The sequence below is a fragment of the Oncorhynchus nerka genome, linkage group LG27 (assembly GCF_034236695.1).
Source record: "Oncorhynchus nerka isolate Pitt River linkage group LG27, Oner_Uvic_2.0, whole genome shotgun sequence".
Classification (NCBI taxonomy): Eukaryota; Metazoa; Chordata; class Actinopteri; order Salmoniformes; family Salmonidae; genus Oncorhynchus; species Oncorhynchus nerka.
In genome coordinates, this window is record NC_088422.1 from 68,244,257 (window position 1) to 68,269,132 (window position 24,876).

The following is a 24,876-nucleotide window of genomic DNA, read 5'->3' on the forward strand; positions in this document are numbered from 1 at the left end:
TTCAACTGGAAGCCAGTGGAGAGAGCGGAGGAGCGGGGTGACGTGATATTGATATTCTTACACCTCTGGCTACTGAGTCAAAGGATGGAGCTGAATTTGAGTTATAAAACACTGATCTGGTCTTCAAACATGAAATCAAGGAAGAACATGTCTTCTCCATAATTAAATACTATAAGGATTGTGCAGACAAAATTGTATCCGCTTTGGAATATTTGCCACACTCCTGAGTAGTCAGTTCTGCTCTGACCTGCATTGACAATGGTTCAAATAAACCAAAATAAGTTACAACAAATACAGAAATTAGAGTTCAAGATAACGTATTGTCCACCAGCCGTGTGTCATATACAAGAGCCTATGGGAGAGCCTGGAAGACTGGCACAAAAGACTGGTACACACAAACAAACCTTGATACAGCAGCACCACCCTGTGGACGTTGAGGGAGCAAAAATTCAACAGAAAAAAGTATTGTCTCTATAAATCGATTTATCTGATTGTTGATTATGCTAAAACGAGATCCTCTAATCCTTCCAATAATGGTCTGGCTGCGACCTGAGTCCAGGTTTTTCCCTGGGTAAAACCAGGGAAAAACCGCCCAGGGAAGAAACGCTCAGTGGAGAAACGCCCAGGGAAGACCCGCCCAGGGAAGACCCACCCAGGGAAACCCCGCCCGCTCCTGGCTACTTTCTTGTTCTAGCAGGTTAGGATAATTAACGTGGCTGGTTAGGAGAACTAACGTAGCAAATTGGGATAATTAACGTGGCAGGTTGGATAATTCATGGGGCAGATTAGGAGAGCTAACGTTACATTTTAAGAGAATGAGGTAATGGTTAGGAAAAGGATTAGCCAATAACCAATAGAAGAGGGGCGGGGTTCCCATGGGACGCAGATCGCAGTCAGAATATTCTCAACCCTTCTAAATGCAGGTCTCTACAGAAACTATTTCTGTATCCACCAGTAAGTAGTTCATGATCTAAAAAAAAATAAAAAAACTCATCTAACAATGAAAAATTGACATTTCAGTATCAAATCTATCCTCCAAATGTTAAAAGGAACCAAGCTGAATTGACAAGAAATTGATTATACACAATGTAAAATAGCTCATTTAGAACTCCTAATTTGATTGTCATATATTTTGTAAACTCTTAAAACTGGTGCCCGATTTCGGATAATCACGGATATTATGTTTACATTACTTATTTTATTCATTGCCTGCCGTTTTACAAGTCGAAACACAAGAGACTAGACAGACAGTAGCAATTTTCACAGTGTCTCTCTCCCCTTGTTGATACACTGTTTAAATGGCAAAAAAATGATGATTTAGACCTTTATCAAATTTCACAGATTTTGGATAAAGTAATAAAGAAGGTGAAATATTTTGGGTAAATGTTCCTAAAACAGATTGTAATGTCATGAATTCATGAATTCACTATGAAATCATCATATTTGTACAGGGTTTATTATACTTCATTATACCGTAACCTTCTTGCTGGATGAATACAGCCATAGAAAAACAGTACAAAACGTCTGTCAGCTCATTAGAAATGTCAAGTCATTTGATCCTGTCATTTTATGACTTAAACAGATCTCCATTTTGTCTTCAATGCAACATCATATTTTGTTTTTGAAATATCTCTTGACAGTTTTCCACCAGAGGGCAGTAAAAGCCTTCTAAATCATCCCAGGCTGTGTGTGTGTTGAGCTGCTGGTACAGCTGAAGCCCTCTCTCTCTTGGGAACAAAGGTATTAGTTGGAGGTCCATCAGAGTGAAAAGGCTATTCTGTGTATATCAACTAAATCCAAAATGGGAACAGAAGGCCATGTCACTTTGATTCCACACCCTGGTAGCTGGATAGAACACTACAGATAGTAGGTCAACTGGGTGTGCATGACAACCACTACAACAACATATTAGAAAACGTGTGACCTATTGACACTAAATCAATCAACAGGTAAGCGTGTATTATGGAGAAAGATGGATTTGGATATTACACTGAACAAAAATATAAACGCAGTGTGAAGTGTTGGTCCCATGTTTCATGAGCTGAAATAAAAGATCCCTGAAATGTTCCATATGCACAAAAAGTGTATTTCTCTCAAGTGTTGTGCACAAATGTGTTTACATCCCTGTTAGTGAGCATTATCTCCTTTGCCAAGATAATCCATCCACCTGACAGGTGTGGCATATCAAGAAGGTGATTGTGTGCTGAGGACAATAAAAGGCACCTCTAAAATGTGCAGTTTTGTCACACAACGCCTCAGAGTTTTGAGGACGTTTTGAGGAAGCGTGCAATTGGCATGCTGACTGCAGGAATGTCTACTAGAGCTGTTGCCAGAGATCCGTACACAATTCCTGGAAGCTGAAAATGTCCCAGTTCTTCCATGGCTTGCATACTCACCAGACATGTCACCCATTGAGCATTTTTGGGATGCTCCGGATTTACATGTACGACAGCGTGTTCCAGTTCTCGCCAATATCCAGCAACTACGCACAGCCATTGAAGAGGAGTGGGACAACATTCCACAGGACACAATCAACAGCCTAATAAACTCTATGTGAAGGAGATGTGTCATGCTGCATGAGGCAAATGGTGGTCACACCAGATACTGACTGGTTTTCTGATCCACTCCCCTACCTTTTTTTAAGGTATCTGTGACCAGCAGAAGCATCTATATTCCCAATCATGTGGAATCCATAGATTAGAGCCGAATGAATTTATTTCAAATGACTGATTTCCTTGTATGAACTGTAACTCAGTAAAATCTTAGAAATTGCAGTCATATTTTTATTCAGTGTCGAAAGTAACAATAGAAGTGAACAGTTTATATGCCCAGTTATGACCATGTCTATTGTATTCAACTGAACTCCTATTGAAGAGCAAACATACAGCAGGACCCATAACAACATAGCCACTCGACACATTCCAATTCCAGTCAGGTAGAGCCCATCAGTCAGCTGGGGACAATGAAAGCTATGGCGAGTGAGTTGGTAAATATTTTGAGAGGAGACAGAAACACAATTAAAGAGGCAGTATGTAAATGCTGGATAAATGGAACGTGTGGTGAAGAGGGAGTCTCTTCTGAAGCAGCTAATTGATCAATTAGGTAAACAGAAAGTGCAGTGGGAGACTGAGGGGTGGGTGGGGAGATAGATAAGCCTCAGCAGTAATGACTCAGCTGTGGTTATGGAAGGCTGGAGATCTGGAGATCCTAATCGAGGACAATGGCTTTTGGGAACAGGAACACCTTGTGGACAATCTGTGGAGAACCGTGCCAGGATGAGTATGGAGTAGAGTGTGTGTGTGTACGTGAGTGTGTGTGTGTAATACACATACATGTATTTCTCTATGCTCCTGTGTGTGTGTGTGTGTGTGTGTGTGTGTGTGTTTGCAATTTCCCCCAGCGTAGTGTGGAGTGGAGAGCCGTGGGCCATGGGGCTGAACGAGACGGGGCGCAGTGCTGACAGCCCGGCGGACAGGTCTCCACCCTCATTCCCGCCGTCTTTCATTTGAATAATTCATGCTAATTACCTACTTACCGTGAGCAGAACTGTCAGCCCGCGGGTCCCAGCAGACAACGTCAAAACACACACCTCCCAGATCAGCACACTCCCAATGGAAAGTTCAGAGCTGCTGTTGTCAAACTAAAGGGAATTTCTTTAACAAAAGCTAGCTGTCAGGTAACACTGTAAGTTAATGATGGAGTAGACCCCTGCTCCACTAGAATAGCTGAGGATGGTACTTCTATTCTAGACTGCACTGAACTGCAGTGTTTAGTGACATGAAGTGACAGCAAGGACACTTGGGACAGAATTCAATCATAAAACATTGCATAACACAGAACAGAAATGATCCAGGGTCATGATAAGAAGCAGTTGGAGGTAATGCAGTTGACACCTCCAATACTGCATAATCAACCTGTGAGAAATCACATTGCAGAAAAATTCACAACAATTGAATTTTGGCATGGATATCCTATAACGAGTGTGCTATGTACACACTCTCTCGTACACACAGTATTTTTTCCAGCTGCCTAATAAAGCACTGCAATGAGCACCTTTTCAGACCTCCCCCCACAGACACACTGGCTTTCTGCCACTCTGTTTACGGGAGCTCAGAAGTTTTCATCCTGTTCATTTAAGGGTTCGTTACACAAAGAAATCTTCACTTGGCCAAACCTGCAATTCCACTGATGAGCTTCCTGGCTGGGTACCCAGCTACCCACTAGCTGCTACCCAGGTGATTCTGGACAGCCTTGAGTGTGTGGCATCCAGTCATCCAATCAGTGAGCAGAGCTGCCCGCCATGCACGATCCTCCAGCTCTAATACCCACAACAAAACCGCTGCAATTTGGGGCTCATTCTGCCCCGCTTGTCTCATTCTCTCGACGAAAGCTCCCATTGGTATGCATGGGACTGCTTCCTACTAACAATAATGTGAGACTAAAATCAATGGCTTGCCAGTTGAACAGCCCCTGGGTGGAAACAGGGTTCACCAAATGAGGCAGATTATTATTGCCAGACAGACAGGACTGCACTTTGGCAAGTACCCTGCACTAAAAACACACACGTGGGCATACACCAACACACACACACACACCAACACACACACACACCAGTTTGACAGATCCTCAGCAGCTGTGGCGGAGGATGGCCATGTGTGTGGGGATGAGGTTATTGACAGGGATGTCCATTAGCCGCTGGATGACTCATGGACAGCCATAATGGCAGCAGTCTGTCCCTCCAGTCATCACCACTATAGAGGGTTGCTTCACTTCGCCCTGCTAATGTGTTCTATTCTTTTTGACTGATTCCACATGATCACTTCTCAGTTGAATCCTCATTAAGATGTCAAATCAGTGGTTAATGTATTTTAGCGTTTCCCTCGTCCCCTAAACTGTTATTTATGACACTTATTAGACAGCGTAACCCAGCCATCAATTAATGTCCTACAGGCATTGCAGGCAATTGGGGTATAGTGATGTTGAATCAAATGTACTGGAACGTCCATTAATACCGCAATTCCCATACAAGTGCTCAGACAGAAATTAACACACGTACATGGTGAACACTGTGTGTGTGTGTGTGTGTGTGTGTGTGTGTGTGTGTGTGTGTGTGTGTGTGTGTGTGTGTGTGTGTGTGTGTGCATGCAGTGAATGCACAGTGGATGCAAGTAAGACAAAGTATATTTTTTCAGGCATAAAGCAAAAAAAAGTAATAAGAGTAGGACTAGCCATATCTCATTTTGTGTCGACCATTATTCATTTACTGTGTGCTGCTGTCATTTGAAAATGTCTACTGTCAGTGTAGCTGAGAAGATGAAGGAGTGGGTATACACCCAGTGGTGTGTGTTAGGCAAAACGCTGTCTCGGGGTTGTGTGTGTCTGTACGCACACATACAGTATATGTGTGTGTGTGCATGTGTGTGTTCACGTACTGTATGTGTGTGCGGACGTGTGTGTGTTTGCGTGTGTGTGTGTTTGGGCCCATGGCCTGTAGGGCAGGGGCTTCTGTCAGGCCCATGAGTGAGTGATGAATGTGTGCAGGATGGGGAACCGGGTGACCACTGCATTAACACTGCTCCGCAGCAAAATGTGTGTGTGTATGTGTGTGTGTGTGTGTGCCTGAAAGCACAAGGAGATAATGCTTCTCTCTTTCTCATCTCCCTCATCCTCGCTCATCCTGACACCACCCATGCCCTCTTCGTCACACTCCTGCCTCTCATCACAAACCTAATCGTCTCGCCCCCTCGGCAAGTACGTGCTGCGCAAATTAAAGCGCCTCTTCCCCTTTTCTTTATTCATCTTTGTCCTCGTCCTCCTCCTCTTCTTCTTAGTTTTTTTTTTACATGTGCAACTCTCAACAGACAGCAAGTGGCCATGACTGTCTCCATAATGTGTCTACTTGTCAACATTTAGCTGTTGAACTGACATTTTCAATTTATGTTTACAAATTGAAGATATTACTATGTAGATGTGAGGGTGTGTATTCATTGAAATGGACCATAAAATACTGTAGACGGAATGACAATGGCCCACCCTGCCACAGCCATGCAGTGTGCTGATCATTACAGAAAACACTGAGCATGCATATAGGATACAGAAAGGCTTATAGAACTGCTTTTACATTAGCAGTCTTTGGTAATAAAAAAAAAACAGAGTCTAACCTAGTATTTGCATTTTCCCAAATGTTCACATTTAGAATAGTTTCCATTCTTTATAGACAAAATAGTTTTTCGATTTGCTGATGCTATTTCATGTTACAGACACACAATGCCATTTTATGAGAATACGATATGAAAGAGTGTGTCATAAATTTGCCACAAGCTAATAACTAGCAGTCCTCTCATAAGGCTTTTCAATCAGCCAGAAGCCCTTGTTCTATTTCCATTTTCAACAGCACTGGAACCACAATTACTGTGAGTGAGGGATTGATTTAACGGTCATCAAAGAGCGAGAACAGACATATATATTCAGAACTTGAAAGAGAAACCTACCAGTTGGTAGGCTGTAATAGCGTGAAGAGAGATCCAGCCTGCCTTTGGACTAGATGGAGAGAGAGAGAGAGGGAGAAAAAGTGTTCTAATCTATAACTGTAAGGTTGGTAATGAGAAAGGTGGGGGTGCAGCAGTCTGTTCACTGTGATAAGCTGGGGAACTTCCCTCAGGACTTAAACATCTCTGACCCAACAACAACAACAAAGGCAACAAATAGCTTTTTACCCCATCCATCTTTCTCTCTCTCTCTCTCTCTCTCTCTCTCTCTCTCTCTCTCTCTCTCTCTGTCTCTCTCTGTCTCTCTGTCTCTCTCTGTCTCTCTGTCTCTCTGTCTCTCTCTGTCTCTCTCTCTCTCTCTCTCTCTCTCTCTCTCTCTCTCTCTCTCTCTCTCTGTCTCTCTCTCTCTCTCTCTCTCTCTCTCTCTCTCTCTCTCTCTCTCTCTCTCTCTCGTTCTCTCATATTCAGGTCCACACACAGCACCGCTGCCATGTAATCGGTTTCATCAGTGAATCTATTAGCCAAAGAAGAATACATGGTAATTAAAAAGAGAGCGGCCAAGCGTAGCAGAGAGAGGTTTTTTACGGAGGCGCTCGTGTGGAAAAAGATAGAGAATGAGAGAGAAAGGGGGAAGTGGGGAGAGAGTGAGCGAGCGCAAGAGAGAGAGAGTGAAAGGGGGTCTTGAATGAAGTCAGGAAATAAAAAGGCAGAGTGTGAGGGTCACAGTGGTTTGGTCCTGCTCTCCAGTGTTCCGAGACAGAACGCTCTGTGAATAGAAATTAGACTAAATGCCATGTTAATGTGGCCAGTCACACAGCGCCACAATAAGGTCACATTTCACCATGACCAGTCACCAGTGACCACTCCATAAACATTTTTTTTTAACCAAATGTAACCTTTATTTAACTAGGCAAGTCAGTTAAGAACAAATTCTTATTTACAATGACGGCCTATCCCGGCCACACCCAGACTTCTCTAGGCCAATTGTGCACTGCCCTATGGGACTCCCAGTCACGGCCGGATGTGATACAGCCTGGAATTGAACCAGGGACTGTAGTGACACCTCTTGCACTGAGATGCAGTGCCTTAGACCGCTGCGCCACTCGGGAGCCCATGAACCTACAGAATGGTTATTGTTGGACCACATATATTGTTTCACTGGATATGTCATGTGTTATAGAATCAGGATGAAGACATCACAGATGTGGAACTCTTGAATAATGCTCCCCCACCACCCCATTCCCAGCACCTTGGGACTGATGTCCATGATAGTTCCCATTCAATCACATTATAAATCCTTTCAATGTACAAGCAGGGTTCACATTTCAGTGATGGTGTGATCCCCTATAATATGACTGGGCACTACTAACGACATTACCATGTGCACCCTCATAAGTGTTCAAAAATATCATTGTTGGTCCAGTCCATCATTTTTATGACATACTCAGAAATCTATATTTATTTCAAACCCTTTCACAAGTGGCACCAGCATAACACATTGGTGCTGATGTTTAAATCTGAGGGCAGCTCCATGAATCATATATTTTCTGTTTATCTCCTCTATATACAATGTTCATTTCATTCAGCTGTAGATGCAGTAGTCAGTGGACCAGAGACTGAACTCCAATATATTTCCCGAAACACTCTGGCTGTACGTTCCGCTGCCAAGCTGTGCTAACATTCATTTTCTGCTGAAACAGCCACTGGCCTACGAGAGCAAGTTTGCCCTGAGCCAAAATATCAATTATACTGTTCTCTCCCTAGCGGACAGAGTGTCTTTAATCTTCACACAACCAATCAAAATGTCTTATGACTGGGTGGGAGAAATGTGTGGCGGAAGTAACGGGAGGGGAAGGAGAGTTTCAGCCACACAGTTAATATTTACAGGGGGTTTATGGATGGGTCTCCTACTGCTGGAATGAATAAATATATACTGTCTGTCTGTCTGTCTGTCTGTCTGTCTGTCTGTCTGTCTGTCTGTCTGTCTGTCTGTCTGTCTGTCTGTCTGTCTGTCTGTCTGTCTGTCTGTCTGTCTGTCTGTCTGTCTGTCTGTCTGTCTGTCTGTCTGTCTGTCTGTCTGTCTCTGGTTGGCATGTGAAGATGCTGTAATTTTCCGCCACAGTTCCCCTGCTGTTTGATGGCTTTTCCTTGGCCGGGCGCAGAGACAGAGATAGCGTTGAACAAGGCAAAGGCCCCGCCAGCACTCCTGCCTTCCCGCGATTATTAATGCAGCAGCAGCCACCGTGGCCGCCAGGTTAAACCAGCAATCAGCACTCTCTAAATAACATCATTCACAGCCTCTTTAAAAAGGGAGGCACTCAAACAGACACAGTCCCAGAGCTCCACACACAGTATATGTACCGGGAATGGAGGTACAGGGAGCAGTGCACATCAGAGACCTGTTCTAACCACTGACCCTGCTCAATCTGCATCTCACTACCTCAAGACACCTCAATATGGACCTTTCAACCACTAGATCAGAGTCCCGGTCTTCTCACTGACCTGTTGAGACATTGTTAAGAGATGCCCCTCAATCCTCCCCCTCATTCACACTACCTATCATCACAGCAGGACTCCTCTCACAACCTTTCTCATCCAGATATTGATCTTAGGATAGCTCCATTTCATTATTGACTCCAATACTATTATAATAACCCCACCACATACTGTACATTAGGACTATTCAATGCTGGTCTGACCAATCGGAATCCACGATTCAAGATTGTTTTGATCAAGCGGACTGGGACATGTTTCGGGTAGCCTCAATTTATACTCTGATTCGGTAAGTGAGTTTTTAAGGAAGCACATAGGAGATGTTGTATCCACTGTGACTATGAAAACCTACCCTAACCAGAAACCGTGGATAGATGGCGGCATTCTCGCAAAACTGAAAGCGTGAACCACCACATTTAACCATGGGAAGGTGACTGGGAATATGGCCGAATACAAACAGTGTTGTTATTCCCTCTGCAAGGCAATCAAGCAAGCAAAATTTTAGTATAGAGACAAAGTGGAGTCGCAATTCAACAGCTCAGACACGAGACGTATGTGGCAGGGTCTACAGACAATCATGGGCTACAAAAAAAGTCCACCTCACGGACACCAACGTCTTGCTTCCAGACAAACTAAACACCTTATTTTCCCACTTTGAGGATAATACAGTGCCACCGATGCGGCCCGCTACCAAGGACTGTGGGTTCTCCTTCTCCGTGGCCGACGTGAGTAAGACATTAAAATGTGTTAACCCTCGCAGAGCTGCCGGCCCAGATGGCATCCCTAGCCGCGTCCTCAGAGCATGCGCAGACCAGCTGACTGGTGTGTTTATGGACATTCAATCAATCCCTATCCCAGTCTGCTGTCCCCACATGCTTCAAGATGGCCACCACTGTTTCTGTACCCAAGAAGGAACAGGTAACTGAACTAAATGACTATCGCCCCGTAGCACTCACTTCTGTCATCATGAAGTGCTTTGAGAGATGAGTCAAGGATCATATCACCTCCCCCTTACCTGTCACCCAAGACCCACTTCAATTTGCGTACCGCCCCAATAGATCCACAGACAATGCAATCGCCATCACATTGCACACTGCCCTATCCCATCTGAACAAGAGGAATACCCATGTAAGAATGCTGTTCATTGACTACAGCTCAGCATTCAACACCATAGTACCCTCCAAACTCATCATTAAGCTTGATGCCCTGGGTCTCAACACCTCCCTGTGCAATTGGTTCCTAGACTTACTGATAGGCCGCCTCCAGGTGGTGAAGGTAGGAAACAACATCTCCACTTCGCTGATCCTCAACACTGGGGCCCCACAAGGGTACATGCTCAGCCCCCTCCTGTACTCTCTGTTCACCCCTGACTGCGTGGCCATGCACGCTTCTAACTCAATCAAGTTTGCAGACGACACAACAGTAGTAGGCTTGATTACCAATACCGACGAGACAGCCTATAGGGAGGAGGTGAGGGCACTCGGAGTGTGGTGTCAGGAAAACAACCTCTCACTCAACGTCAACAAAACAAAGGAGATGATCGTGGACCTCTGGAAACAGCAGAGGAAGCACCCCCCTATCCACTTCGACAGGACAGCAGTGGAGAAGGTGGAAAGTTTTAATTTCCTCGGCGTACACATCACAGACAAAATGGAATGGTCCACCGCACAGACAGTGTGGTGAAGAAGGCACAACAGCGCTTCAACCTCAGGAGGCTGAAGACATTTGGCTTGTCACCTAAACCCCTCAAACTTTGTCAGATGCACAATTGAGAGCATCCTGTCGGGATGTATCATCGCCTGTTACGGAAACTGCACCGCCCATAACTGCAGGGCTCTCCAGAGTGTGGTGCGGTCAGCACAACGCATCACCGGGGGCAAACTACCTGCCCTCCATGACACCTACAGCTCCCGATGTCACAGGAAGGCTAAAAACATCATCAAGGACAACAACCACCTGAGCCACTGCCTGTTCACCCTGCTACCATACCATCTATTGCATCTTACCTATGCCGCTCGGTCATTGGTCATCCATATATTTATATGTATATATTCTTATTCCATTCATTTTCTTAGATTTGTGTGTATTAGGTAGTTGTTGTGGAATTGTTAGATTACTTGTTAGATATTGCTACACTGTCGGAACTAGAAGCACAAGCATTTCGCTACACTCGCAATAACATCTGCTAACCATGTGTATGTGACCAATAAAATTTGATTTGGACTCATACACACACACCTTATTTGTTTCATTATCAAATGTTGGTTGCCCACTCTCTAAAACCAACTGAAACCTATTGGGAATGTGTATTTCAGTGGTAAGATTGAAAATCAATGAAAAGGGGCTTAGAGTGTAAACAGATTATTAACTCTGTGTATTGGGGCAAGATCACTGCATTACATACCTCTGTGATTCCCAATAGATGACCTGGAGCACAATAGATTTTCATGCACTTGCTTCGCAGAAATCCAATCGTAATTTCAACCTGATCAATGATTTGCTCAAGCTGATCATGCTCTCAACCGACAGACATTGTGTTTGATGTGCTGTTCACAATAAACAAAGAGGGACAGAGATGAAGAGAGAAAAATAGAAATTGAGAGAAGAGGTAGTGGTAGAGAGAGAGGGGAGAAGAGATAAAAGAAGGGTGATTGCTTTCAGGGTGAGAGAAAGTGTGTTTTCCTGGTTGGAGGGGGAGAGAAGAATAGTCTCTCTAGATGGGAGGAAGAGGCCCTGCTCTGGCACTGATAAAGTGACTGAAGCCCACTACTGCCATCGTTTGACAATTCCAGCTGCAATCTTCTACTCTCATTTCTTCTGTCCTACTCTCTGCCAGACCCTGCTCTTTGCAGGCATAATAATGGCTGTCTCAGCACCCTGTCGGCCTGCTCCACACACTCCCCTGTAGTGCCAGGGTTCCACAATAGAAGTACATTTGAGGGGTACTTTTGTTGTGGTGTAGCCCTGACAGCCTCTCATTAGACCAGGATAGAATTAAAAGGGCTCCTCATTCTTCTTCATCTTCCTCCTCCCCCTCATTCTAATTTCCTCCACCTTCTCCTCCTCCCTCCGCTCAGGTCTGACACATGGAGGTGTCTCTGGAGCATGTATGGCAGAACCACTCTCAGATCTGCACCAGTCCATTATCACGGAGATGGGAAAATGCCTTCAAAATGTATGTAGACCAGAAGCTCAGCAGGGAAGAAAAAAACCAGCATGTGCCGAGTTTCACGTTTGACCGTGTCAGTATGTTCTGATGGTAGGAAGAAAGCGGGCCAGGGCATAGTTGATATTGAATAGGCATGTTATGCATGATGTGGATCTCTGACTACTGCTCCCTATCAAGGCTTTGACAGATTAGAAAGTGTGTGTATATGGATTCAAGGCAAATAAGGAGAGGTAACTTTTAAAATTGTAGCTGAGCCCATTGACAAAAAAAGGCCCTGTCAATAAAGCGAGGGATTCAGGGATGACTTTGTTTTGGTTTATTGCTTATTACCATCATAATCATCTGTCCTCTTCCACTCTGCAGTCTGGGCACACCTCTCCGCCTGCCTCGTCTCTGTGTTAGACGGTGATTGCCTTGTATTCAAAGATGCTTCTGTGAGGCTCTGTTCCGACAAATGCTTTTCCAATACCACTCACAGCAGAGCACACCTCATTTAAATCTGTGAAAGGGATTTTGATTCCATCAGCAGAATGCTTTGAGGCGAGAGAGAAGGTGCAGGCCATTCAATAATGCGTCAGGGATGAGAAAAAGCACAAGAATATTCTCTCTCACCTACCATATACATACAGTATGCTGAAAGAGCTGCCTCTCTTCTCAGACAGTGTTGTTCATTTAATCCTTCTTTTATTCTTAACACAGACCCTCATTTAGCTTTACGGCTTCACGGCATCAAGAGGAAGTGTAAGCCATGTGCCGAGCAGCTTTCAAACACACTGTGAAACAAAAACATTGGACTGATCATAAGCTTTGATCTGAGAGTTATAGCAGAGACTCACTGTAGGATCTGTGTGGAGATTATCATGTAACGTATGAAGTCTGAGGTTTATATTTTGTGGCTGTGTGTGTGTGTGTGTGTGTGTGTGTGTGTGTGTGTAGCTACGTGTTTCTGTTGTGGACCAACTGCTGATATCTTCACTGTTGCAGCTTGTTGACCTTCAACACTTATCAATGCATATCTTTTGTCTAAGCAATTGCCAGTTTTTCAGTCCGAGAGGGATTGGATAATGCATCCAAATTAAAATCTTGTGTAAATCCCCACGCTTGATTGCTTGAGAGCCGCTGAGAGTTGTTCCAACCTTAATGCTGAAGGACTTCCTGTATCCCAAAGTCATTTTCTTTTTCATTCATTTATGAACACTTCTTGTTTTCTGCCCAGGGACTTTTCCCTGGTACAGCTGCATATACAAATACATCTAGCTTAACAATGAAACAAATTCCCCATCCTCTCAGTTGTGCTGCTATTTATAATAGTAATATAATATTGTCTGTATATGCACGGAGTGTACAAAACATTAAGAACACCTGCTCTTTCCATGACATACAGTAGACTGACCAGATGAATCCAGGTCAAAGCTAAAATCCCATATTGATGTCACTTGTTAAATCCATTTCAATCAGTGTAGATGAATTGGAGGAGACAGGTTAGAGAAGGATTTTTCAGCTTTGAGACAATTGAGACATGGATTGTGTATGTGTGCCATTCGGGGGGGGAATGGGCATGACAAACTATTTAAGTGCCTTTTAACGCGGTGTGGTAGTAGGTACCAGATGCAATGCTGCTGGGTTTGTCACGCTCAACAGTTTCCAGTGTGTATCAAGAATAATCAACATGTACCCTGTGGAACGCTTTTGACACCTTGTATTGTCCATGCCCCGATGAATTGAGGGCGGTTCTGAGGGCAAAAAGGTGGGTCCAACTCAATATTAGGAAGGTGTTCTTGATGTTTTGTACAATCAGTGTCTGTAAAACTCATACATTTGGTTAAACTCAAATTGGTGAACACTTAATTGTTTACCTATATGGAAACAAGGGACTATAGCTGTAATCACCTGCATAGTACTTCAGGCTAGTGATGTTTTTAGTTGAGGCAGTTTGCTAGTCTCCACCCAATGAGCTGCCTCCTCTGAGAGCCCAAACACTAAATCAGTGATGGCAGGGGTGCAAAGGCTACAGGGAAATCAACTCTTAAATCCAGCAGCTGAGAGGGGTACAGGACAAGTGTCACAGGACACCATACCGCAGGGCTAACAATACTAATGGCACTTATTTTACATTATGATAATTGCCAACACAAAATGGGCACCTAATTTTTCCCTGTTTCTAATTATTGAGCTCTCCAATGCTAGCAGGCACTGAGAGCAGCAGAACATTGGCAGGCAATTAAACTCCTGCAATTATGGTTCCATTGTAACGTGCTACGGCTTTACAGAGGATTTGTGGGGCAGAGAATGATTGCTCTCCGATGCAATTAAAAACGGGACAAATCTGGTCTGGACCTGTAAATGTGTCTGCACACGACGGGTCTTTTGAAGCTTACAGCAGTTACACTCTGTAGTCTTTCTAGGGGTTGTGAAACATGTCCCAGAATATTTGGAAGAGGTCACACGGACATACTCACCAAAGAACCTACTGAGGCAAATCGATTTTAGGATACACACTTGGAACACAGTCCACACGCACACACACACACACACACCCACACACAGTGTTTCATCCATAGACACACATTTGCATTTTGTTTCCAGAGTGTGGCATGCTGGGTAGGATTAGCCACCCTCCTCTCCTCTGCAGTGTGTAGCGTGTCGGAGGAAGCAGTGACCTGGTGCGAATGTGCTCGGTAGGAAGTGGCAAAGCACCGGACTCGGGCACTATCGGGCCGTGGCCATCTGGAAACAGTGGCAGGAGAGTGTTTATGACTGAGGCAGCCCTCTGGGGAGACTAATGACACCCACAACCTGGGCCACTACCTTGTCCTCTGCTGCTGCTGTAGACCAGCCATCAAAGGATAACAACTAACAAGTCATTTTAATGGGAGATTATCTGTAGGGCTCTAATCAGCATCTCTGATGATGCTTAGTGTTCAGTGTTCTTAAGACCTGCTGTTCTCCATGACACTACTGCTCTTCATCTGTTTTTTTTATTTGCGTTGTTTTTTAAATTTTGGAACACCGGTACGTCTCTAAATGGAACTCCTGGTATTAACTCGTAGTCGCTAGGAGCCATTATTAGCTATTAGCATATGTTTCACATGGCATGTTAATTTCCCTTAATTTAATTGATCAAAAACATTTCCAATACAATCCATTAATTGTAGCCTGGGGCTGGAGAGAACAGCATGTGTTTGTGCCTGTGTGTGTTTGTCATTAACAGGTAGACTCTGCCAATTACAGTTAGAGTCCGTGGAGTTAATCAAACACAGTGCACAAATATACCTCAGAGCAGAGAAAAACAGCTCTCAACTCTTCACTCATCTCTTTAAAATGTCACATTCAAAGTGTCATGGATTAGAAAATGTTTTCTGGGATGGCATGCTTGTTAGGGAGTAGCCGACAATGGCTTCAGAGAATGCATTTGTGGGGAAAAAATAAGGTTTCCTCATAGTTCCACAGAGATGATACACTACATGGCCAAAGGTATGTGGACGCCTGCTCATCAAACATCTCATTCAAAAATCATGGACATTAATATTGAGTTGGTCTCCCCTTTTGCTGCTATAATAGCCTCACTCTTCTGGGAAGGCTTTCCACTGGATGTTGGAATATTGTTGCGTGGACTTGCTTCCATTCAACCACAAGAGCATTAGTGAGGTCGGTCACAGATGTTGGGCGATTAGACCTAGTTCGCAGTCGGTGTTCCAATTCATCCCAAAGGTGTTTGAGCAGGCCAGTCAAGTTCTTCCACACCAATCTCGACAAACCATTTCATTATGGACCTTGCTTTGTGCAAGGGGGAGGGTTGTCATGCTGAAACAGGAAAGGACCTTCCCCAAACTGTTGCCACAGAGTTGGAAGCACAGAATCTTCTAGAATGTCATTGTATGCTGTAGTGCTAGGATTCCCTTTCAATGGAACTAAGGGGCCCAGCCCAAACCATGAAAAACAGCCCCAGACCATTATTCATCCTCCACAAAACTTTGCAGTGAGCACTAATATATATCTAATTTATATATTTCTTGGGGGGGGGGGACTTATAAATCAAGAGTTTTCCCATCTGTTTTTCTGTGCTATGGTGTTTGTTCACTTTCTCTCCTTCCTTTGTTCTATGTACTGAAACTTTCTTAATCCTTGCCTACACCCTCTTGGTGGCACTACCTTCCCTCTGTCAATTACCTCTCTCTCTCTCTCTCTCTCGATGAAAGTTTCCTGCCATTATGTGAGGCTCACATCTGCATTGCAGTGCCGAGGAGAAAGCAATGGCTGGAAAAGAGGAGTCATTGTGCATGTAGAGAGAGAGAGAGGAAGAGGAGAGATGGCGGGGAAGTGGGAGAAAGAGGGAGATTAAATATGCAATTTAGCCACATCATGGAGTCATGAGTGACACCTTGGTATTATTGCCTTTTGACACACACTAACACATAGACCAATCAATCTCATCCAGAAGTGATGACAATACTGAGAGGGTCATGTACCCCTCCACCCCCATATAGACTCTCTCATTAATGGCATCAGCATTTTTCCTGGTCTCTCTCCATTTCCCTCCTGATGGCGAGACCCTGCTTCATTGTGTTCTGCCATGTTCCTGTAATTGCTGAAACGACCTGCCTTATGCTGAGCATGCACGTGTGTGTGTGTGTGTGTGTGTGTGTGTGTGTGTGTGTGTGTGTGTGTGTGTGTGTGTGTGTGTGTGTGTGTGTGTGTGTGTGTGTGTGTGTGTGTGTGTGTGTGTGTAGAGAGCAACTCTGTACCCCACCGAGGCCGGCTGGGAGTTTGTGGGGCTGAACGGCAGCAGAGCCGCGGGCGAGCTCCACACTGAGGGAAATGACAGCCTCCAGGCCAGCATTGGTTGATGACCGTGAAACTCTTGCGGTTAACGTAAAGCGAGCGGGATGCTGGCACAGGGGAGGACTGTGAGGCTGTGTGCAATTCTGCCAGCAACACAAGCCCCTCTCCGACTACTCTGCAGTACAGAAACAAAACAACAGTCTGTGTTACAATTCATAACACCAGCAGCTATGCCATCCAAGGTAAGCAGAGAGGAGCTAGACAGAACAACTGCTATTTGTCACAGTCTTTAAGAATAAATTATTTTTGTGCGTGAATAAATGCTGGTATACACGCAGCAGAGAAGGCTGAGAGAACCTGTAGGTAGAGTAAACTACATGGTCAGAGAACAGTATTTGGGAGAGATAGAGTGCCTGCCTGCCTGCAGTCAGAGCAGAGGTGTCAGGAGAACAGATAAAATGTAGGAGTAAGTGTTTGGAGAGGTGTGGGAGCAGAGGGCAGCCGTAGAGGAGGTGTGAGAAGGTGAGTGACCAAGTGTGAGCTGCTACTGCTCTCTCTGTCATTAAACACCACCACCATTTTAAAAAGCTTCTCTCTCTCGAAAAAGGTACAAATACAGTCTGATGGAAATGTGCGATGTTTTCATGTAGTGATTTCAAAAATAGAGAATAGATAATAATTTTTCAAACGCACAATCAAATGAAATGGCCTTTTCAGAGAAACTCTGTTGAAGACATTGAGTTCTTAAAAACGTCCGGATTCGTAAATCTATATTTTCCCCCTAAGCAGAGAGCTTTTTCAGGTTAAATTGAGGTTCAAATGTGGTGCTAAAAACAGGTTGTGAAGTGGGAGTGATTACTGGCAGCTTTTTATCATGTAGTTTAACCTCTGGGCACTTAAATCAGCCCTCTTCTCTCTCTCTGTTTATTATGCAGTAACATCACCAGATCTCCTTAGGCAGCTGTGCATCTCCTTATGACTGATGAGGGTAATTTCTCCCAAACAGCAGAATGATCACTTTGGTTTGGTCCCCCAACTCCCTCCTCCTTCTTTATATCCAAGTAGAAAGAAAACAGAGACGTTTGCTGCTATGTCTCCAGCAGTGGGTAGAATGGGTTCAGATGATGAATAGCTCTCCAGTCCCATGCATTTGAGCTACGCACACATTGGCTATAATAAAGTGGTTGGTGAGAAAAGAAACAGAATTGTGCACACACAAAAGACAATTGGCAAATGTGTTCAGTTGGTGATCTGGATTTTTCATTGGTGAAGAAATGGAGCTTCTCAATCCTAGAAACTTGGACTAGAACACAACATTTAATACTGATTTAAATAATACCATCATGTGTGAAAACAACAAACCTCCTTATTTTCTTTGATTTTCCTTTGGGGATCCAAAATAATACCCACGCCAATGCGAATTACCTTCATGGACTAGTCCCAGATATAGCGTGGTTCTTATTCCCGGTGTGTGCCCTCAGAGGAGTGATTGGAGAACAGTTAGGAGTTCTGTGCCTCTCTCCTAGCCTCATAGGTTCAGCCTCAGTGGGCTGTCTTTACCAATTTTCCCATCTGTCCGTCACAGGCCAAAACAAATCCACCTGTCTTCCAGGAGGCTGGGCTCAGAGACGCTGCAGCTGTCAGGGCCGGGACAGGAGAGTGTGACAGCGCCCTCCTCTGGTGATGGAGGGTCCATTAGTCTGCTTATTAGCCCACCTGTCACCACTACGACACCATCTCACCTGGAGGTGCCTCCAGCACACTAATGTGCAGACCTACCATTGCCCCATCACAACAATACTTTGGTGATAGAAGTAATGGCTCTATGCTTCTGTGATCCACACGTCCTTGATCATCATGAGGTTGTTTCCAACCTGGTAACAACATAACAACTCATCCATGAGAGGCATGCACCTCAGTGGACTCATGATTGCTTGAACAATGAAGCCATTAACACCACATTATGTAAATGGTAATGGACAAAAACATCTAATAGGATAAAGGCTAAGTACAGTGCAATATAATGCCGCTGACTTTAACTGGCTCTTTGAATTATGTTTTCAATTATAACCTTGCTAATGTAATTCATTGTTTCACAGCCGAAAATACATTTTTAAAGCTTCACTGAGTCATGTACATTGAACACATGCACTGAAACGTCCTCTAAAGAGATTGACAAAGTTGCCCGGGATCTGCGCTCGCTCCGGCTCTTAAAAGGGATATAACCTCCCCCTCCCCTCCATGGCAGGTTTCTATTGTGGAGGGAAAGTGTTCATCTGAGATATGAAATGCCTGTGCCTTTAAGAGGGCTGTCCCCCCTTTTCCTCATGCTCCCCCTCAACCACACAGAGTAGACACTCCTCCTGCGAGCATTTGTGAAGCAGCTCCTGTCCCTTACGTCTCTTTGTGGGGAAACAGAGGGCACACTTTCTAGAGCATAACTGGAGACAGAGACACAGAGTTCCAGGCAGGACGCCCAGGGTTCCAGCCTACAGCCACCCCTGGCACAGCCCTGAGGGGGACAGCTCCCACAGAGCACCTTGGCCAAGAGGTCCACGAAAGGAGAAGAGACGCTAATCAACTGGACCGTCCCAGAAAGTGAGATGAGAGTTGATGATATGAATGATGTGAATCCAACTGATCAATGTGGGATCTGAACCCCAAGTGAGAGGTGTATTGAGTGTGTTGTATAAAGTAGCAGTTCTCTTGAAAAGTTAGACTGAAGCATCGAAGTATCCAGGTTACAAGGATAAAAGCTCATCGAGAGAAAACAAGAGAAAGGACACTTCAGCTGCATTTTCAAGGTTCTTTTTTACGTCTTGAATTGCCCCATTTGTATTCTTAATTCACCACCCAGCGTTTATCTTATTTTTTCAGCTGTCTGTAAAGCAGCATGAAAAGACTCCATTGAAAGCACTTTCTGCAAGCCGGATAATATTCCTTTCTAAAGCCTTGAAACTTTTGCAGGCGTCTACAGAAAAAAGAAACCTAGAACGAGAATAAGAAAACAATGCTGTGCTGGATCCCATATGAGTACGAGTCGCTGACTGGACTTTTATGATTGGAGAAGATACAGGAACGAAGAGATGTATTCCGGCTGTGGAGTTGGAGTGGCCAGCATTCAAAGACAGTATCAGGTCAGGGAGTCTGTCAGACCATACACCGGACCTGGAGAGAATACACAGGTCCCAATGGAAACCGGTGTGATCCCAGCTAGGTACCCAATATATCAGGTTCAGCCTTACAGTGGGCAGCCCTCCTGCACTGTCAACAGTGTTTCCAACACACAGCCCACTCCGGTGCCTACACATCTAACTCCACCTCCCGCCGCACTCAAACCGGGCCGGGATGGGTTCAAGAAGGTGTGTCGCACAGAGGAGGCCAGCCCGTGCCCCTTCCCAGGATTGGCCTCAGGAGTGCTGGAGATGCGTGTCAAGGAGGGCAGTAAGATCCGTAACCTCATGGGTTTTGCCATGGCTCGCATGCAGGGGGATGTCAGTGGTGTTGGGGTTAGTGGAGGCGGTGGCCTGAGGCAGGTTGTTTTCTCTGGGTCAGGTCGTGCCGTCACCAAGACCATCACATGCGCTGAGATCATGAAGAGAAAAGTGGGGTCTCTGCACCAGCTGACCAAGCTGCGCTACAAGGGTGTGAGGGAGGTGTGGGAGAGCAAAGAAGGGGGGGCATCGGAGATGACTGTTCACAGGACCGTCCCCTCCATCAGCATCCTTTTGTCCAAAGACCCCCTGGACCCGCAGGAGCCCGGCTACCAGCCCCCTGAGACCCTCAGTGCTCTCTGGGAGGACAGAGACGGTGTGGATGCCCTACAGACAGCCAGCAAGAGACCTCTTGGTCTGTTCCCATACAGTAGTTTCCCTGACTCTAAGAGAGTGTGTCTGGGTCTGGACGAGGGGACTCTGGCTCTGTCCACCCCCCTGGCTAACTGACTGACTGAACTGGTATCAAACAGTCGAGTGGGAAGGATCAGAGGAGTTCATTCTGCACTGCCCTCCACTCAAGCACAGTGCTGAAACAATCAGAACATTCACTCAGACAGAACAGTGCTTTCTGAGGAGAACTGAGCACCCTGCCCACCCCATCCTCCAGAGGTCAGTCAAAATAGGACCTGAAAGCTTGTCTTTGTAGATACAACATTTATTGAACCCATTTCTCAGCACAATCAATCGTTCGCCTTTGTGCCCAGAAATACTTAATGTCATCATACTATATGTCACACTGTAAGAGCTTAGACATGACAGCACACTTATCACATTTTAAATCATCAACACAACAAAACACAGAGTGACCAATCACCCAAGATCCCAGATTTCTGCTTTCAGTAGACTGACAATACCTTTTGAACATTGTCGTTCTGTTTTCCTAATTATATCCTACAACTGCAAATCTGTTCAAATGCACAAGGTAGGTCCACAATACTGTAATGAATACACAGAATATCTACACTCCCCTACGTATATATTTGGACAGGGAAGCTAGCATGTTTCATTTGGCTCTACACGCCAGCATTTTGGATTTGAGATCAAATGTTTCATATGATGCAACAATAGAGTATGTCACCTTTTAATTTGAGGGTATTTTCATACATATCCGTTTTACCATTTAGAAATGAATGCACTTTATGCATCTAGTCCCCCCATTTGAAGGTGTCATAAGTGTTTTAACAAAGGCACTTACAATAGTCTACATTTTATACACTATAACACAATAAGTAAATTTGTCAAAATACTTATGGCACCTTCAAATGGGGGGGACGATATACATAAAGCGCATTCATTTCTAAACTATCCATAATATGACAAATGTATCATGTTTTCAAATATCCAAACATTCAAATAAACTATATGCAGGAAAAGCCTTTTTTGTGTATTTCTATCCCTCAGCCTATAGTACTGTACAAAGTCCTGATTGAAAAGGAAATCACAGCATGCTGATGTGTTGATAAGAGTAACGGGAGAGAAATTTGTCTAAGAGACAGCTGATTTAATGACATGGCCACTGATAAGACGCAGCTCCAGAACCAAGCAGCCTGACAGATGCTGGGGGCTGAAATACAGGGACAGATTATCATTAAGATTACAACACTACATTGCGGCACACTAGAGAAAAGGATCAAAACTAGGCTTGATATAACTAAACACAGTCAGTGTCCCACCAGAATATGAAACCATAGCAGCAGACTCAACTCCATACCATTACTACAGTGCTAGGGTTCACATACAGGATATCGTATGCAGTGTTTGGGAGTAGTGAACTACATGTAATTCAACAAGTAATTCAATTACATTTGTTAGTGGAACTCAATTCAAATCTTGGAAGTGTTTTCAGTAGTTAATTAACTTTTAGAGGTGTAGCTAACGAACTACACACAAATAAAATATTGGTGAAGTAGGCAAGAATTTCCTCTCTTTTACGGCATCAGACCTGCCTAATTCTCACTTGTAACAGTTTTTGTGTTAAATAGGCTAAATTACACATGATGTTAAATACGATCTTTGGGTATTTGCAAAACATTTTGGAACCGTATCAACAGTGGGCTAATGAAACAAATACCAAAATATCATTTTTGAGAGGTATTTTTCTTTAACATCGGACTCCAGAGTGATATGTTATTGCAATTTGTAGTATGACATTTCAGATATGATCATTTAGTTTGGATGTTTAAAAAAAGATAACTTTAGAGTCATTCCACCTTGAAAAAACACAAGAAACACGATTGATCATTTATTTTCATCATGAGCAAAAGCTATTGGTTTTCTACCCAAAGTTGCAAAGAAAATGTTTATTTAAACAAGCAAAATGGATAAAAGGGTGTGGCGGCAGTAGCAGGAACAGTGGCATCTAGTGGGCAAAACGTGGTACTTTCACACTAGCTTATAGTAAATAACGCAAGCGACTTCAATGGCTAATTTCGTAGCTCATTCACAGCCATATAAGGAGTCATTGGCATGAGGCGGTTTCAAAAAATGCGGCACTTCCTGATTGGATTTTTATCTGGGTTTCGCCTGTAACATCAGTTCTGTTGCACTCACAGACAATATCTTTGCAGTTTTGGAAACGTCAGAGTGCTTTCTATCCAAAGCTGTCAATTATATGCATAGTCGAGCATCTTTTCGTGACAAAATATCTTGTTTAAAACGGGAACGTTTTTCATCCAAAAATTAAAATATCGCCCCCTAGTCGCAAGAAGTTATAGTAAATAACGCAAGCGACTTCAATGGCTAATTTCTCTGAACAGGAGGAAAAGACCATCACCAGATTCACATGGAATACATTACAAAGGATGAAGAAGCAATACTCCAAGCAGCAACTCCAAACTACCTGTCAGACAGAGAACTGATATTGTATACTGGTTGTTGAGTTGGGGTGTGTGGGACCGTAGGTGGCTTTTGATCGTTTTATGGGATTCCTCATGCCTAATCATTGTTAGGTTGCATTATGGACCAAGTCGAATGTTAGGTACTATATTTATTGAAGAATGTATACATCCTATAAATTAAAATGGCCAATATGCGTGCAATCAATTATCAATGTTTCAGGAATGCTAATCGTATCTGTTTCAACCTACATAAATTATTTCAGAACAATCTGAGATGGTGGGTGTCACGGCTTGCTGAAATTACCCTTCAGTTAGGTAAACAATATGTTTCTTAAGGGTGAAGTAATTGGTAGCTTGGTAAACTATATTTTCAGAGTAACCTCCCTTCCATATATCTTATGGGATACTGTACATCTGACCCGAAAAGGAGTCAAGTAGTCCTAGCTCCATCTGTTATGGACGACTCATTCAAATACAGATAAGTGTAAGAAGGTTATCCTTTATCAAAAATGATTAGATACTGTCCCAAACCGGGATTATACTTCCCAAGGGGTATTAGTTATATATCAGCCATGCCTGCTGAGTATGATAACCTTTTACAAATGGAATGAAGTGTCCTTTCTCTTCATCATAATGAAAATCTGCAAGGACAACACAACACAAGCCTTATACAATCCATTTATCAAACTGCCTTTAGAGCTCTGGAAATAGTTTTGAACAATTACAAGTGTGAGCCCATGCACTCCTAATATTTTGGCTGAGATGACATCTTTCAAAATCATTTAAAAAAAATAATGAAATGCCAAACAGTGCTTTTGTAGCAAAGGTCTGCCTGCGTTTCACTGTCTATAGCGGACACAGCCATTAACCTCCTTCTCAAACCCATTAAATTAATCTGAGCAAAGCAGAGGTTGAATAAAGAAATGCTGTGACTGCAATAAAGCCCATATGGAACAAACTGTGTGTCCTCAAGACTGGAGAAGGTTATCACTTCAGGTCGCTGTTATCATACAGTTAACAGCTTCCAGTGAGAAGCCTGAAGGACGGCCAGTCAGTGATGCAGGTCACATAGATAGAGGCTCTATAAGTAAATCTCCGATCGACCTGCTCAATCCGTTATCAGGCATGACGAATTCTGGGGCAAGTGTAAAATGCAGAGAGGATAATTAGGGAGAACTGGATAGTGTATGCCTGAGTGAGAGGACAGATAAAACACTGTGACAAAAGCATTACCCTACAGCCAAATCACATGTGGCTGGTGAGAAATAGCATATCAGACGAGACAACAAGGCACCATATGAGCCTGTGGTGTACAAGGATACACAAGCTGGAAGTCTATTTCCCCAATGACATTGGTTTTCTATGAAGTACCACAGCTTTTTGTATGGAACACGTCAAGTGGTATCCTCCTAAAACATATAGCCCTACAACTACACTAAACCAACATAGAAACGCAACATGTAAAGTGTCCCATGTTTCATGAGCTGAAATAAATGATCCCAGAAATGTTCCATAAGCACAAAAAGCTTATTTCTCTCAAACTTTGTTCACAAAATGTGTTTACATCCCTGTTAGTGAGCATTTATCCTTTGTCAAGATAATCCATCCAC

At 43.9% G+C, this 24,876-nt stretch overlaps 1 protein-coding gene across 1 annotated transcript; it reads left to right on the plus strand.

The window, feature by feature from the left end:
* Window positions 1-19,313: 19,313 nt before the first annotated feature.
* Window positions 19,314-21,791, plus strand: LOC115111113 (uncharacterized). The gene has a single exon (XM_029636992.2). It carries the CDS (start codon window positions 20,019-20,021, stop codon window positions 20,874-20,876), a length of 858 nt encoding a protein of 285 aa, XP_029492852.2. The 5' UTR covers window positions 19,314-20,018; the 3' UTR covers window positions 20,877-21,791.
* The last annotated feature ends 3,085 nt before the right edge of the window (window positions 21,792-24,876 follow it).